Source organism: Trichosurus vulpecula, chromosome 6, assembly GCF_011100635.1.
Source record: "Trichosurus vulpecula isolate mTriVul1 chromosome 6, mTriVul1.pri, whole genome shotgun sequence".
Lineage (NCBI taxonomy): Eukaryota > Metazoa > Chordata > Mammalia > Diprotodontia > Phalangeridae > Trichosurus > Trichosurus vulpecula.
The window spans coordinates 264,679,897-264,696,922 of NC_050578.1; the positions used below are offsets into that span (position 1 = coordinate 264,679,897).

The 17,026-nt window shown below is 37.0% G+C and overlaps 1 protein-coding gene across 1 annotated transcript in view; it reads right to left on the reverse strand.

The window, feature by feature from the left end:
• LOC118855092 (vomeronasal type-2 receptor 26-like) overlaps positions 1-17,026 on the reverse strand; it is a 41,169-nt gene that overhangs the window by 9,295 nt on the left and 14,848 nt on the right. The window contains exon 3 of the mRNA XM_036765211.1: positions 2,623-3,423. Within this exon, the coding sequence (XP_036621106.1) occupies positions 2,623-3,423 (801 nt within the window). The remainder of the gene's footprint in view (positions 1-2,622; positions 3,424-17,026) is intronic.

The following is a 17,026-nucleotide window of genomic DNA, read 5'->3' on the forward strand; positions in this document are numbered from 1 at the left end:
AGCAACAAACAAAGCCTCAAATGAAAATTCAAATTAGACACATCGATAAGAAGAATTCTTGAAAAAGTTAAAGAAACATGAGAGTGGTGGAGGAAAACTTAGGGAAAGAATTGAGTGTGATACGAGAAAAACAGCTTGGTAAAAGTGGCACAAGATATAATAAAGGAAATATCACCTTAAAATAGAATTAGGAACAGAACCAAGCTGAAAGAGTAAAGGCAGGGGATTATCTGACCTACCCTCAAAACAACATTAAAATAATGTCTCAAAATAAATTCTGAAGTGGGAGAACCAAAAAAGGAGTGTGGGAAACTATATGACCACTTAGAAGATGAGCAGGAAAGGTCTGTCTCACTGGAATGGGAGTAGAGTGCAGTCCAGAAAAAGGCATACCTCCAGAAGGCAGCAGCTCTCCCCAAGAAATCAGTACCCATGACACTCTCCTAAATTTAGTCTGCATTATTATCACTTTATTGTAACCATCACTTTATTTCTAGATGATTTTTTTCTTCCCAGACAATCAAGAAAACGATAAATCAAGCCTTGATTTATAGCAAAAACAAAACTAAATAAAAATATTCTGGAATTCTGCCAGGATTCAAAGACAAGTGTTCTGTCCTACAGCTAATATTAGTAGTAGTTGTCATAGAGGTACTTATAGTAGTTGACTTCATGATAGTAGTAGTAATAGTAGTAGTACAAGAAGAAGAAAAATTAGTAGTATTAATAGTGGTATCATTATCATTATTGGTATTATCATTACTATTATTATTATTATATAATTGTACATTTTATAGTGTACTATACATTATGTGTTTTATAATTACATTATGTAAGGAAAATTATGTCACGATGTAAATTATTAAACAATTACAATTGTTTAATAAATGATAAATATGACAAGAATAAATATCTTTTTTAGTGAAATAAGCATTTATATAGTACTTACTGCGTGCCAGATTCTATGATAAGTAATTTACATATATAATTTGCTTTTATCCTCATAACAAACCTCAGAGTTAAGTACAGTTATTGTCACCACATTATAATTGAGGAAACTGAAACAAATAGAGGTTAAGTGACTTGCTCAAGACCACACAGCTATGAAATGTCTGAAGTTATATTTTAATTGAGGTCTTTCTGCTTCTAGACTTAACACAAAGTCAATTATCACAGTTGTCTAGTTGTTAAAAGAGAAACAAATAAACAAAAATAACATTTAAACAATAAGAAAGCCAGTTTACAAAAGGCAAGAGTTTCTGTCTCTAATTTATGATCCTAGAAGCAAAGGCTCAAAGCAAAGCCCTCAGAAACTATACCCAATTGATCCAATTCTTCTACCAGTCCATCAACCAACCTCATTTTGCTAACGGAGAGACTGATTACAGGAATTGCATTCTCTGATTCACACCCAGACCAAAGAATTCTTTATCTAGTGTTAATTTTTTTTATACAAATGAAAAATCATTCTTAGTTGATAGTAAAAGAAGTACATGAAAATCAAGCAGAGATATTTCTATTATCATTTATCATTTTTCCATCTACCTCGAGCTCTATTCTTATCTTTTCTTCAATCATTCTCTTTCAAACAATCTAAAATCTGCAAAAAAGAAAAGAAAAAATAACTTTCTATTGACCTCCTTTCCTCAACAGAATCAGATAATTCTGATCTTTGGTTCTCTTGGAACTATCCCTATAGCATTATTTCATGTTTTGTCTTGGTAATCCTGTTACTTGACCATTCTTTCTTCTCTTCCACATATGATCTATACATCTGAGCTGGTGACTGAATTTTTGGAGCCTCATCATTGCCTTATACAAGAAGACTTGTTTTTCTTCCTCACTGGCATAATTTCTATTTTTGACTGCTAAAATAGTATCATGGGCCTTCCCATCTATCCTGAGAAGACTGATCACATAGAACCTCAGACCACAGAATTTTTTTTGTTGAAATATTTAAAATGTGCGCTCTCCCAATCTACGCTGCTAATCATCCTGTACCCAGATGTCCTCTCTTGTATAATAAACTCCACTAGGCTATGATCACTCCCTTTGTCTCCAGTTTCCCAACATTTCCACAACAGCAAACAGTTCCTTCAAGCACTAAGTATTGTATCTAAGATAGAATCACCAAAAATGGATTCCTCTGCTTTTGAGAAAATGAATACATCATTGCAGAAAGTGCATCTATGTATAAATATCAACTATGCTATTCAGCTACAGATGCTGATAGAAGTTAAAATACAAACGATCAATTAGAAGTTGCACAACTAATGTTGGCAGCGGCAGGGACCAGGCCACTATAGAGTCCCTCTGTTGGAAGAGATGTAACGAAATTCTCCTGCCACATAGACTCATACCCAGAGAGATGTGTTAAAAAAACACCAATGCCTTCACCAATGTTGCTATATAAGAGTTGAAATAAATGCCTATTATGTGAGGTAATTTCAATGATTTTACTCATAATTAAATGTAACCACAAATGAAAAAAATGGGAAAATATTAGAGAATAAGAGATAGTATTGAAGTCTCAGGTCATTGCTGCATTATCTTTAAAACAGGTAACTTCTCCCAAGTCACCAACTAACCCAACTGTTCCCAAGAGTGGAAGAGAAATGTTACCTTCCAGGAAAGATCTGGGTTTCCTCCAAGTCCTGATATCTCTTTTGCCTCAGACTGGAGCATTTCATGGAGAGCATGGGCCACCGAATATACTGCATTGTAAACATTAGAGTTCAGTTCTGTTATGACCATGTCAAAATTTACAAGATGTAAATTTGTCAAGGAAGCACCTTCTGGGCAGAAAGAATATAACATTTCCACATGATTTTGTTCTGAAAGTCTGCAATTAAAGATTGATTCCCAGAAAGACTTTAGAAAAAGGTCCTCAGGGTTAACCCTGGGATTCAGGCTTCTTACAAAATCTATGAACCCAGGAATCTCCTTCTGAGCTTTAGAAAATAGCATTGTACCATGAAAATTGGAATACAGTTTAAAAGTATAATCAACAGAAAAATCCCAGGAAGAAGTGGTGACCAACATCTTATGATAGAGTGTGTAATGCTTCAATGTGGCTGACAGTTCTTGAAGGGAGTCTGTATCTCCATAAATAAAAATCACATTTGATGACGATCTATTGATCCTAAAAAGGAAAAAAACTTCGTGACCAGTTCTGAAGTTTCTGGGCACTGTTTCCTTAAAAGCCACACACAGACCATTCTTGAGCATCTCCTCTTTCAGATCCCTGAAGAAATTTTCCCCTTTCACATTATCTGAAATGACCAGTCCCACCCAAGTCCAGCCAAAATGGAGCATCACTTGGATGAATGCGAGGTGAAGAGTGGATTCCCTGCTGCCCATCTGATAGACATATGGATACTGAACTTTATCATTCAGGAGAAGATCAAATGGGCCATAGCTGATCTAAATGAAAAAAAAAATAGACTGGAATGGTGATTTAAGTTCCTTTAGAACTGAATTTTATCCTCCTTTACATTTGTATATCAAGCAAAAATCAGAACCTTACAGAGAGCAGTTAATGAATAAATCCTCATTAATTTTAATTTGTAGTTTCAGGTCACAAAATTACACTCTTACAAACTGTAAAAATTTGAAGGAAATTCTAAAACTGTACCTGACCAAGAATCCTGTCTCCAGTGTTTCCATTGAGCAATTACTAAGTCTCTGCTTGAAACTTTCTAATAAGGGAAAAATCAGTTGCCTCCAAAAAATTCATGTTTTACACAACTCTACTGATTAGAACCATTATTCTTAATTTTGTAACTAAATCAGCCCTGTGGAACATTCACATTGCTCCTATTTCTTTAATGTTCATTCAAGTAGAACATAGTGTCTCCTGTATAACCTGTTGAGTAAATCTTTGGGTTTTTTAAAATATTTGCTTCTTTATATTTAGTTTTCAACATTCACTTCCATAAGATTTTGAATTCAAAATTTTCTTCCCCTTCCTTCCCTCTCGTACCCCAAGATAGTAAGCAACCTGATATAGGCTATACATATACAATCATATTAAATATATTTCCACATTAGTTATGTTGTAAAAGAGGAATCAGAACAAAACAGAAAAAAACATGAGAAAAAAAAACAAAAATGAGAAAATGGTATCCTTTGATCTGCATTCAGACTTCATGATTCTTTATCTGTATATGGATAGCTTTTTCCACCATGAGCTTTTGTAATTGTCTTAGATCACTGCATTGCTGAGAAGAGCTAAATCTATGAAAGTTAGGAATCGAAAAATGTTGCTGGTACTGTGTACAATATTTTCCTTCTCACTTCACTCAACATCAGATCACGTAATTCTATCCAGGATTTTCTGAAATTTGCCTGCTCATCCTTCTTTTTTCCCGTTTAAATCATTATTTATTTAGGTAATATTTTTAGTTTTCAGCATTAATTTTCACAAGAGTTTGAATTACAAATTTGCTCCCCAATTCTATGTTCCCCCCCAATCTAAAATGGCATATATTCTGATTGACCTGTTCGGCAGTCAGCCCTTCCTTCTGTCATCCCACTCCCTCCCATCCCCTTTTCCCTTACTTTCTTGTAGGCCAAGATAGATGTTTATGCCCCATTGCCTGTATAACTTGTTTCCTAGTTGCATGCAAAAACTTTTTTGAACATCTTCTTTTAAAACTTTGAGTTCCAAAATCTCTCACCTTTTCCCTCCCCACCCACCCTCCTTAAGAAGGCAAGCAATTAAACATAGGCCACATGTGTATCATTGTAGAAAGCCCTTCCACAATTCTCATGTTGTGAAAGACTAAGTACATTTTACTCCTTCCTATCCTGTCGCCCTTTGTCCAATTTTCTTCTTTCACCCTATCCCTTTTCAAAATTGTTTGCTTTTGATTACCTCCTCCCCATATCTGCCCTCCCTTCTATCGTCCCCCATTTTTATCTCTTTCCTCCTTCTTTCCTGTGGGGTAAGATGCCCAATTGAGTGTATATGTTATTCCCTCCTGTGGTCAAATCTAATGAGAGCAAGATTCACTCATTACCCTCCACCTTCTCCCTCTTCCCTCCCAATAGAACTGCTATTTCTTGCCACTTTTATGTGAGATAATTTACCCCTTTCTTTCTCTCCGTTTCTCCCTCTCTCAATATAGTCCTCTCTCATCCCTTAATTTCATTTTATTATTTTAGGTATTGTCCCTTCATATTCAACTGACCCTGTGCCCTCTGTCATATATGTATCTATATCTATATCTATATATGTATATGTATATGTATGTATTTATGTATACTCCCTTTTGCTACTCCAATACTGAAGTCTCATGTGTTATACACATCATCTTTCCTTGTAGGAATGTAAACAAAACAGTTCAACTTTAGTAAGTCCCTTGTGATTTCTCTTTCTTGTTTACCTTTCCATGCTTCTCTTGATTCTTGTGTTTGAAAGTCAAATTTTCTATTCAGCTCTGGTCTTTTCATTGAGAAAGCTTGAAAGTCCTCTATTTTTTGAAAATCCATATTTTGCCTTGGAGCATGACACTCAGTTTTGCTGGTAGGTGATTCTTGGTTTTAATTCTAGCTCCATGTACCTCTGGAATACCATATTCCAAGCCCTTCGATACTTTAATGTAGAAGCTGCTAGATCTTGTGTTATCCTGACTGTGTTTCCACAATACTCAAATTGTTTCTTTCTGGCTGTTTGCAGTATTTCCTCCTTGATCTGGGAGCTCTGGAATTTGGTGACAATATTCCTAGTAGTTTTCTTTCTGGGATCTTTTTCAGGAGGCTGTAAGTGGATTTTTTCAATTTCTATTTTACCCTCTGACTCTACAATGTCAGGGCAGTTCGTGATAATTTCTTGAAAGGTGATATCTAGGCTCTTTTTTAGATCATGGCTTTCAGATAGTCCAAAAATTTTTAAATTATCTCTCTTGGATCTATTTTCCAGGTTGGAGTTTTTTCCAATGAGATATTTCATATTGTCTTGCATTTTTTTCATTCCTTTGCTTTTGTTTTATAATATCTTGATTTCTCATAAAATCACTAGCTTCCACTTGCTCCAATCTAATTTTTAAGGTAGTATTTTCTTCGGCCATCTTTGGGACCTCCTTTTCCATTTGGGTAATTCTGCCTTTCAAGGCACTCTTCTCCTCATTGGCTTTTTGGAGCTCTTTTGCCATTTGAGTTAGTCGATTTTTTAAGGTGTTGCTTTTTCAGTATTTTTGGGGGTCTCTTTTAGCCAGCCGTTGACTTGTTTTTCATGGTTTTCTCACATCCTTCTCATTTCTCTTCCCAATTTTTCCTCCACTTTTCCAACTTGCTTTTCCAAATCCTTTTTGAGCTCTTCCATGGCTTGAGACCAGTTTGTGTTTTGCTTGGAGGATTTTGATGTAGGCTCTTTAACTTTGTTGACTTCTTCTGGCTTGATGTATTGGTCTTCTTTGTCACCAAAGAAAGATTCCAAAATCTGAGTCTAAATCTGAGTCTCTTTTCACTGCCGGGTCATGTTACCAGCCATCTACTTGACCCTTGAGTATTTCATCAGGTTATGACTGCTTGTAGAGTAAAGAGTACTTTGTTCCAAGCTTGAGGGGGTGTGCTGTTGTTTTCAGAGCTATTTCTCACAGCAAGCTCTGCCACACCAGTGGTCCTCCTCCCCCAAGAACCGCCAACCTGGACCTGACTCAGATCTTAAGCAGGGTCTTCACTCCCGCACTTATATGCCACTTAATTCCTCCCACCAGGTGGGCCTGGGGCCAGAAGCAACTGCAGCTGTAGTTCTGTAGCTGCACCACCTCCACTACCCATGGAGACGTGGCTGAATTGTGAACTCCTTTCATTCTGTCCCAGCAGCTTTTCCCATTAACCTTCTCTGTTGTCTTTGGTGTTTGTGGGCTGAGAAGTCTGGTAACTGCTACAGCTCACTGGATCAGGGCGCTAGGGCCTGTTCTGCCTGGTTCCTGTTTTGGTTTGTCCAGGTGCAGCCCATGCTGGGCTCTGCTCAGTTCTGCTCCCAGCTCCATGGGTGATAGACCTTACTCCGTGACCATCTAGGCTGTACTGGGCTGGAGCCCTGCTTCTCTCTTCTATTTTGTGGCTTGTGCAGTTCTATAATTTGTTCAGATCCATTTTTTATTGGTGTTTTGGGGGTCCTGGGGGACAGCCCTAGGCAAGTCCCTGCTTTCCAGCCATCATCTTGGCTCCTCCTCTGCTCATCATTTCTTATGGAACATTAGTATCCCATTACATTCAAATATCACAACTTGTTTAGCCATTTCCCAAATGATGGACATCCCCTCAATTTCTAATTCTTTGACAAAACAAAAAGAGCGGCTGCTAATATTTTTGTACGTGTAGGTCCTTTTCTCATTTGTGTAATTTCTTTTGGATATAGATCTAGAAGTGGTAATGCTGGCTCAAAGTGTATGCACAGTTTTATAGCCCTTTGGATATAGTTCAAAATTGCTGTCCAGAATGGTTTGATGAGTTCATAACTCCACCAACATTGCATTAGTGTTCCATTTTTCCCACATCTTCTTCATTAATCGTTTTCCTGTTTGCTCATGTTAGCCAATTTGACAGGGATGACATGGTACCTTGCAGTGGTTTTGATTTGCATTTCTCAAAGCAATAGTCATTTAGAGCATTTTTTCATATGAATATAAAAAACACTTTAATTTCTTTATCTGAAAAATGTCTGTTGATATCATGTGACCATGTATCAAGTGGGGAATAACTTGTAGCCTTATAAATTTGACTGAGCTCTCTATATATTTTAGAAATGAGAACTTCATCAGAGACATTGTAAAAATTGTTTCCCTGTTTTCTGCTTTCCTTCTAATCTTGGTTACATAGGCTTTGTGCAAAAACTTTTATTTTAACGTAATCAGAATTTTCTATTTTGAATTACATAATGTTCTCTGTCTGTTGTTTGGTCACAAATTCTGCATTTCTCCATAGACCTGACACGTAAAGTATTCTTTACTCTTGTAATTTGCTTATAGTATCACCCTTTATGTCTAAATCACGTACCATTTTGACCTTGTTTTGGTATACAGTGTAAGATGTTGGTCTATGCCTAGTTTCTGCTATAATATTTTTCTGTTTTCCCAGCAGTTTTTGTCAGATAGGGAGTTCTCATTCTGGAAGCTGGAGTCTTTAAGTTTATCAAACAGTAGATTACTATACTCATTGACTACTGTGTCTTGTGTACCCAATCTATTCCACTGATCTACTGCTCTATTTTCTAGGCTGTACCAAATAGTTTTGATGGTCAATTTTAGATTTGATACATCTAGGCCACCTTCACTTGCATTTCTTTTCAGTAAGTTCCTTGATATTCTTGACCTTTTGTTCTTCCTGATGAGTTTTGTTATTATTTTTTTCTGGCTCTATAAAATAATTTTTGGTAGCCTGATTGGTATGTGTATTCGTAACTAAGGAGGGCTTTTAGCACTCACTCAATCAAATGCCCTTGAACAGTTTGGCCTTGATTTCCTTGATTAAATTAGGAGTCCTTGATGACCTGCTTCCCTCAAGGGAAAGTCTAGTTTACATGGATTTGAGTTACATGTTTGTGACATCAGAGGCTTTTAGGCCACATGGGTTTACATCACATTTTTGTGACGCTTTTAGGTCATGTTGGTGAGACACATGTGTGACTCACCTTTGACCCTGAACAAGATATATAAACCCAGAGGTTGGCATTCTCCCTTGGGGCTCACACTGTTAGAGGTATGTTGATGTGGACACTCTGGGCAGATATTGTTAAGAGCCCTCCAGCTTGTAAACCCAGATGTTCGGACTTTGTTAAACCCTGGTAACTATGCATTAAGATTTGAATCAGACATGGTTTGTGTGTTGATGCTTGTAATTTGATTGTATCTGCTCTGAAGTTAAGGGTGCCGGTTTTTTCCCCTGAACTAATGAGTTTATATGTATATGTTGGATTAAAGTAACCCCTTAACGTTGCTTTCCTTAATAAAGCAGTTCAAAAGAACCTGTGCTGGAAGAGGGGGGCGGAGCCAAGATGGTGACTGGGAAGCAGGGACTTGCATGACCCTTCCCCAGGTCCCTCCAAACACCTATAAAAATGGCTCTGAACAAATTCTAGACCTGCAGAACCCACAAAGAAGCAGAGGCAAGCAGGGTTCCAGCTCAGGACAGCCTGGATGGTTGCTGAGTAATGTCTATCACATGGAACTGGGAGCAGAGCAGAGCAGAGCACAGGGTGAATCTCTCCTGGACAAACCAGAGCAGGAGCTGAGTGGAACAGGCCCTAGCTCCTTGGATCAGTGAGCTGTGGCAGCTACCATACTTCTCAGCCCACAGACACCAAAGGCAACAGAGAAAATTAGTGGGAAAAGCTTCTGGGACAGAATGAAAGGAGTTCACAATTTGTCTATGAACCCATGGGCAGTGGAGGTGATGCAGCTCTGTGGCTGCTTACAGAGCTACAGCTGCAGTTGCTTCTGGCAGCAGGACAACCTGGTGGGAGGAATTAAGTGGCAGATCTGAACAGGAGTGCAGAGCTAGCTTAGATCTGAGTCAGGTCCAGGTTGGAGGTTCTTGGGGGAGGAGGGGTGCTGGTGCAGCAGAGCTTGCTGTGAGATATCGCTCTGAAAACAGTGCAGCCCCCCAAGCATGGAACAAAGTACTCTTTACGAGCAGTCACACCCCGATGAAAAACTCAAGGGTGAAGTGACTTGGCTGGGAACAGGGCCAGGTGGCGAAAATAGACCAAGATTCCGACTCAGACTTTGGAATCTTTCTTTGGTGACAAAGAAGACAAAAACATACAGCCAGAAGAAGTCAACAAAGTCAAAGAGCCTACATCAAAAGCCTCCAAGCAAAACACAAACTGGTCTCAGGCCATGGAAGAGCTCAAAAAGGATTTGGAAAAGCAAGTTAGAGATGTAGAGGAAAAATTGGGAAGGGAAATGTGAATGATGTGATAAAACCATGAAAAACAAGACAATGAATGGCTAAAGGAGGCCCCCCAAAATACTGAAGAAAGCAACACCTTAAAAAATCGCCTAACTCAAGTGGCAAAAGAGCTCCAAAAAGCAATGAGGAGAATGATGCCTTGAAAGGCAGAATTACCCAAATGGAAAAGGAGGTCCAAATGAGCACAGAAGAAAATGCCACCTTAAAAATTAGATTGGAGCAAGTGGAAGCTAGTGATTTTATGAGAAATCAAGATATTATAAAACAAAAGCAAAGGAATGATAAAAAGGAAGACAATGTGAAATATCTCATTGGAAAAACTACTCACCTGGTAAATAGATCCAAGAGAGATAATTTAAAAATTATTGGACTATCTGAAAGCCATGATCAAATAAAGACCCTAGATATCATCTTTCAAGAAATTATCAAGGAGAACTGCCCTGATAGTCTAGAGCCAGAGGATAAAATAGAAATTGAAAGAATCCCTAGATCACCTCCTGAAAAAGATCCCATAAAGGAAACTCCTAGGAATATTGTCGCCAAATTCCAGAGCTCCCAGATCAAGGAGAAAATACTGCAAGCAGCCAGAAAGAATCAATTTGAGTATTGTGTAAACACAATCAGAATAAACCAAAATCTAGCAGCTTCTACATTAAGAGATCGAAGGGCTTGGAATATGATATTCTGGAGGTCAATGGAGCTAGAATTAAAACCAAGAATCACCTACCCAGCAAAACTGAGTATCATGCTACAAGGCAAAATATGGATTTTCAAAAAATAGAGGATTTTCAAGCTTTCTCAATGAAAATATCAGAGCTGAATAGAAAATTTGACTTTCAAACACAAGAATCAAGAGAAGCATGAAAATGTAAATAAAGAAGAGAGATCATAATGGACTTACTGAATTTGAACTGCTCTGTTTATATTCCTACATGGAAAGATGATGTGTATAATTCATGAGACCTCAGTATTAGGGTAGCTGAAGGGAATATATATATATATATATATATATATATATATATATATATATATATATATATATATATATATACACAGAGCGCACAGTGTGAGTTGAATGTGAAGTTATGATTCCTTAAAATATAAAATCCAATTGTGGGAGGAGAGAGGAATATATTGAGAGAGGGAGAAAGGGAGAAATAGAATGCAATAAAGATGCAAAAAATCTTGCATAAAAGTGGCAGGAAAAAGCAGTTCTGTAGGAAGGGAAGAGGGGGTAGGTGAGGGGGAATGAGTGAAACTTGCTCTCATTGTATTTGACCTGAGGAGGGAATAACATACAAACTCAATTGGGTACCTTACTCCACAGGAAAATAAGGGCAAGGGGATAAAAAAGGGAGAATGGTAGATGGGAGGGCAGATAGGGTGAGGAGGTAATCAAAACCAAACACTTTTGAAAAGGGATAGGGTAAAGGGAGAAAACTGAATAAAGGGGGATATGATAGGAAGGAGAAAAATATAGTTAGTCTTTCAGAACATGAGTATTGTGGAAGGGTTTTACATAAAGATACACATGTGGCCTAGGCTGAATTGCTTGCCTTCTTAGGGACAGTACATGGGGAGGGAAGAGTGGAGAGAATTTAGAACTCAAAGTTTTAAAAACAGATGTTCAAAAAACATCTTTGCATGCAACTAGGAAATAATATATGTAGGCAATGATATGTAGTGGGGTTAAGCTAGACACAATTCCAGTAAGAACAGGGGTGAAACAAGGGTGTCTATTATTATCATTGTTATTCAGTATTGTTCTGGAAATGTTAGCTTTAACAATAATAGAAGAAAAAGAAATTAAAGAGTAACGATAGGCAATGAAGAAAGAAAGGTATCACTCTTCGCACATGACCTTTCTTATTTGAAGAATTTGTCCCAGTAGACAGGACTAACTCCCACTTTAGGCATTCTACAGGAAATGAAGTTATAAGAAAAGAGAAAAAAATTTTTTTCTGTCATTTCAACATTGGCCAAGTTGGAATTACAGAGGTAAAATCATATAATCAAAGTTTGTGGAACCTAAAAACATCTTAGCAACTTAAGGAGTTTGGTGATTAATAATTTTAAGATTCAAGAGAGAACTCCTGAGACTGGGTAATTCCAGGAAGTCACACCCTTCTGAAATATCTTAGCTAGTTTTGGGGGTACCAGTGTGTAGAACAATTTTTAAGGAAAAATAAAGATTAAACTTCCCAAAAGTTTTGATAGTAAATGACAAGATCAATAGTTTCATTGTTTTAAGGCAATGGGGGAAGGCAGTTAATTTGAAAGTAATCCCAGCATGAAGAAAAAGAAAAAAAAAACAGGTAAATTATTTCCACTTTATAGCAACCTCTTTTTAACTCTTCTTTGTAGCAGAAATGTTATTAGACAAAACAACGTTTTAATCTGGATGCAGTGGCATATGGATTGGATTTTTAAAAAAAGTCATGATAAAATAGATATTTGGAAACTGTTAAATATTTAATGAAGTATATTTTGTCATAAAGCAGATAATCAGGAGGAGGAGGAGGGGGAGGAGGAGAAGAAGCAGGAGTTTACTGTAATAGTGAATTTTCACTTGAAAATTCTTGGCTATTATGAAAGTATATATGGTGGATTAAAGATATAGCTTCAACATATCAGTGATGAGTGAATACCAGACATTTGCTCTACATCTGAAGCCCCTGAGTATGGGTATTTTTAATTTATAAATAAAGGACTAATGAAACTGTTAGAGAAACATCAGGAAAGACATTCAAGCTTTGAGTTGGAGTTAATGAAATTTTGTTATTTAAAATTCCTGTGACTGTAATGTATTATTTTATCTTGGGCTTTGACTACAGGGATAGTTGTCTGAATTGTCATGAAGCCAATAGTAGAAACTGTCATGTGTTGCAGTCTGGGAGCTGTTAAAGGTGGATGCTTGTGGCTGGGGAAAGTTTTGGGGATGTCATAGTCATAGCAGAGGTAGGATCTTCTTGACTATTTCTCCAGTGTGCTTTTTCCTTGCTGAAAAGGAAAATACCTGCCTCGTTAATCCTGAGCCTTGCCTGATAACTACATGATTGGCTGTCAGATATGACTCCTGCCTGGAATCGCTGAGGGCTCAGGGAGTTTTTCTTCCTCTTATATGTGACATTGTTATAACTATGTACCCCTTTACAATCAAGAAATTTTTTAGGTACTATTCTAAATCTGTTAAAGAAGAGAGAAATACTGGAACATCTCTGAGTTATAATAGGATGCATGTATGGACGTCTTACAATTTTAACGTATATTTGGCATCAAATTACAATATAGGAATAATATCCTTCAAACGAGGAAATGATTAGATACAGTAGTTAGACAAAGATGTAATGTGTACTTTTCTCTAATTAAATGGAGTAGCAAATTTTGAGAAAGGCAACAACATTAAACTGTTTTTTCTAAGGAATATATACATGCATATGATTGGCTTCCAAAGTCATCTATTATGAGTTACTATCACAAGTTCACAAAATTGGATTAAGGATTTTACATATAAAATTGTATTGATAATAGGAAAGAAAGTGAAATTATTTTCCCCTTATTATAGTATCTATCTGATAATGTTAAAAGGCAGAAGAACAACCCATAAATGAACTTCCTAAGAAACAAGCACCAGGACCAGATATATTTACAAGTGAATTATATCAAACATTTAGAGATCAACTAATTCCAATGTTAAAGAAATGATGTGGAGTAATAGGAGAGGAAGGGATCCTACCAACTTCCTTTTGTAAAACACATAGAATACTGATACCAAAAACCAGGAGAAGTGAAAACAGAGAAAAGAAAACTATAGACCAATTTCATTAATGAATATGGATGCTGAATTAAATGGGTTTTCCTTAAATTGATAAAAAAGTATGTTTATCCAAAACCATTAGGAAGCATTATTTGTGATAGGAATAAGCTAGAAGCCTTCCTAGTAAGATTATGTGTGAAACAAGTATGAACACTGTCAGCAGCATTCCTACATATCACAAACAAATCCCTGCAAGAAGAGATAGTATGAGATACCCCATCTAAAATAAATCTAGGCAATATAAAGTTCCCTGTAGTACATCTGCCAAAACAAACCTAGAAATTATATAACATTTAAATAATTGGAGAAATATAAGGTATTCATGGGTAGGCAGGACCAAAGTAATAAAAATGAAGATGAAAAAGTCAAGAGTAGCTAAGGAACTAACAAAAATGTAAGGGAAGGAGGTTTAGCAGTATCAAAACATAAGCTATATTTATAAGGCAGTAATTATCAAAACTGTCTGGTGATAGCAATGAAATAGAAAGGTAGCTCATTGTTTTTCTTTAGAAAAGATTCTTATATCGGGTACAGGATTTAGGCAAAGATAAAATAGGAAATGATATATGACCTAGAATTCTCTGAAATTTCAAAAATTGGAGAACAAAATTTAAATTGTATTACAGGCAGAATTAACTAGAAACCTCTAGATTTGGAACCAGAGAAGCAGAGCCCCGTTAGAGCTGTCCTGAGAATAAAGCCTATTGTCCAAGAGAAGATATGTAGGGACCATATAACTACATGAGACATCTGGAACTTGAAATGTGCTGATTAAATGTGCATCAAAATTGAGTTACTAGGATAGAAGGAGACTTAATGTCAACTAATATTGGTGATAAACATTGTATTGATTTGGTCTTTTGTTTCAAGATGTTTATGTTTAAGTTTGCTTGATTACCTTGGTGACATGTAAATCTCCCATCTCAGAATTAGTCCATTATGGGACCTCTAAGTAGTCTGATCTGTTCCTGATTTAATGTAATTATGCAATTAAAAGAATTGCAGAAAAAATAAACTTCATGGCATTATTTGATCCTAGCTCTGCATGGCTGATAAACTGGTTCCTTTCTACATGTTGGTTAGAGACTTAACTAAGGATCTATGTTGTGCTGAGAGAAACTGAGATCCAGGGATTGATGCAGGAGTTTTCTTCTTTGAAAAGTGGACCTATACTGACCAATCAATCACAGAGCCTGAAGGTCCCATCAGGTGTTTCTGACTACTACCACAGCTGCCAAACTTGCGAGTGTGTACTCCTGGATCATCTGAAGGAAACCCCTGGTTCTTAGCGGACAGCAAACTCCTACAAGGACCTCAAAGTTGATCTAGTGTGGATTCAAAAGCAACCAATATCCAAATAAGACAGCTATCTCAAGATTCTCAAAAGCTAAGTATGCTGTGCTAATTTTTTTTCTTCTCCCTCTTGTTGTGGGCCCAACCACAAATTCTGTGATTCACGTGTCTTTTGACATGATATCCCCCTACATTCCTGCCCCCTTCCTCTTTTGTGCTTGCAAGCAAAAATTGGCTAGCAATAATGCCTGGGACACATTTCCCCAATATGTCCCCTCAAGGAACTAACCCACTGGACAATATCTTCTCCTAGCCTAAATGGCCTCTCATGGCATTTTAGTTTATATCTGCCTCTACTTTATTGGCCATAATGGTAGGAGTTCTTTCAAACCCCCTGCCATTGGCCAAAAGAATGAAATATCAAGAAATTTAGAGGTACCCTATTTTTCCAGAGCTAAGTCTCAGCAAGCAGGCTGTGCCCAGAAATTGGCAATACAGCAGTCTTTGCATTCATCCTCTGGATGATCTCACCCTCTGGCAGCATGCATTCTTTGACCAGCACCAAGTGTTCTCTGAGGGATTTACGATCTTCATATTAGTTGATAACATTTTAGATTTGTTGGAACTTCTCTATTTCCCAGGGACCTAAGAGCCAGAAGCAGCTGATATGCTGCAGCAGAAAGTGATCATTTGACATTCTAACAATCCCAGTGCTTGTAACTGCTGAGTGAATGGAACCAGGTGCTGCACTCCTGTTTCCACCATACTAACTCTGGCTCTGTGCTCCATTGAATGATCACAAGGCTCAATGATAACTTTCAGACTGTTCCCACAGGACCAAAGAACATTTGTATTGTCTCAAAGATTCCTGCATGCATGGGCCTGCCATGGAAACTGTTTATTTAAGAACTGAGAATGACTATGTTGTGTCCCAGATTTTTGGGGTTTTCAGGATTATATATCCTACCTCTACCATAAGCCTTGAGCCCTCTTCAGGAGGACTTCAGTTTGAAAACTTATTTTCCTCACTCTGAAATTAACTAAACTTCTGTTTGATATTTGACTCTCTTGTCTCTAGCCTGCTTTCTTCAGCTTTGCCTACCCATATCTTGAAGACTGGTCCAGTCCAGACTACATTTAAAATTCTTTTTACCATTTCTTAAACCAATTAGATTGGCTAATAGGATAGAAAAGGAAAAATGACCAATGTTGGGGGACTGTGGGAAAAATGAGACATTAATGCCCTATTGGTGGAGTTGTGATCTAATTCAATCATTCTGTAGAGCAATTTGGAACTATGCCCAAAGGGCTATAAAACCATGCATACCCTTTGTCCTAGCAACTCCACTACTTGATCTGTATCCCAAAAGAGACAAAAAGCAAAAAGGAAAAGGACCTATATGTACAAAAAATATTTATAGCATCTTTTTTCTGGTAGGAAGGAATAGGAAATTGAGGGGATGCCCATTCTTTGGGGTATGGCTGAAGAAATTGTGGTATGTGATTATGATGGAATAATGTTGTGCTGCGAGAAATGATGAGTGCAATGCTCTCAGGAAAAGTAAAAAGAAATTAGAAAGACTTACAGAAGCTGATGCTGAGTGAAATGCATTGTGTCCAAAGTAACAGCAATACTGCAAGATGTTTAGCTGTGAATGCCTTAGGTGTCTTCAGCAATACAGTGACCAAGAAAACTCAGAAGGACTTATAATGAAAAATGCTATCAATCCACAGAGAAAGAATGGATGGTGTCTGAATATAATTGACAACCTTTTTTCTTTACTTTTTTGTTCCATTTTCTTTCACACAATCTTCAATATGGAAATATTTTTTGCATAATTACCCATTTATAACCTGTATCAAATTGTTTGCCATCTCAATGAGGGGAGAGGAAAGGGACGATGGGAGAGAATTTGGAACTCATTTTTTAAGAGCAAATGTTAAAAATTATTTTTGCGTATAAGTGGAGAAAAATAAAATATTAATTAATTTTTA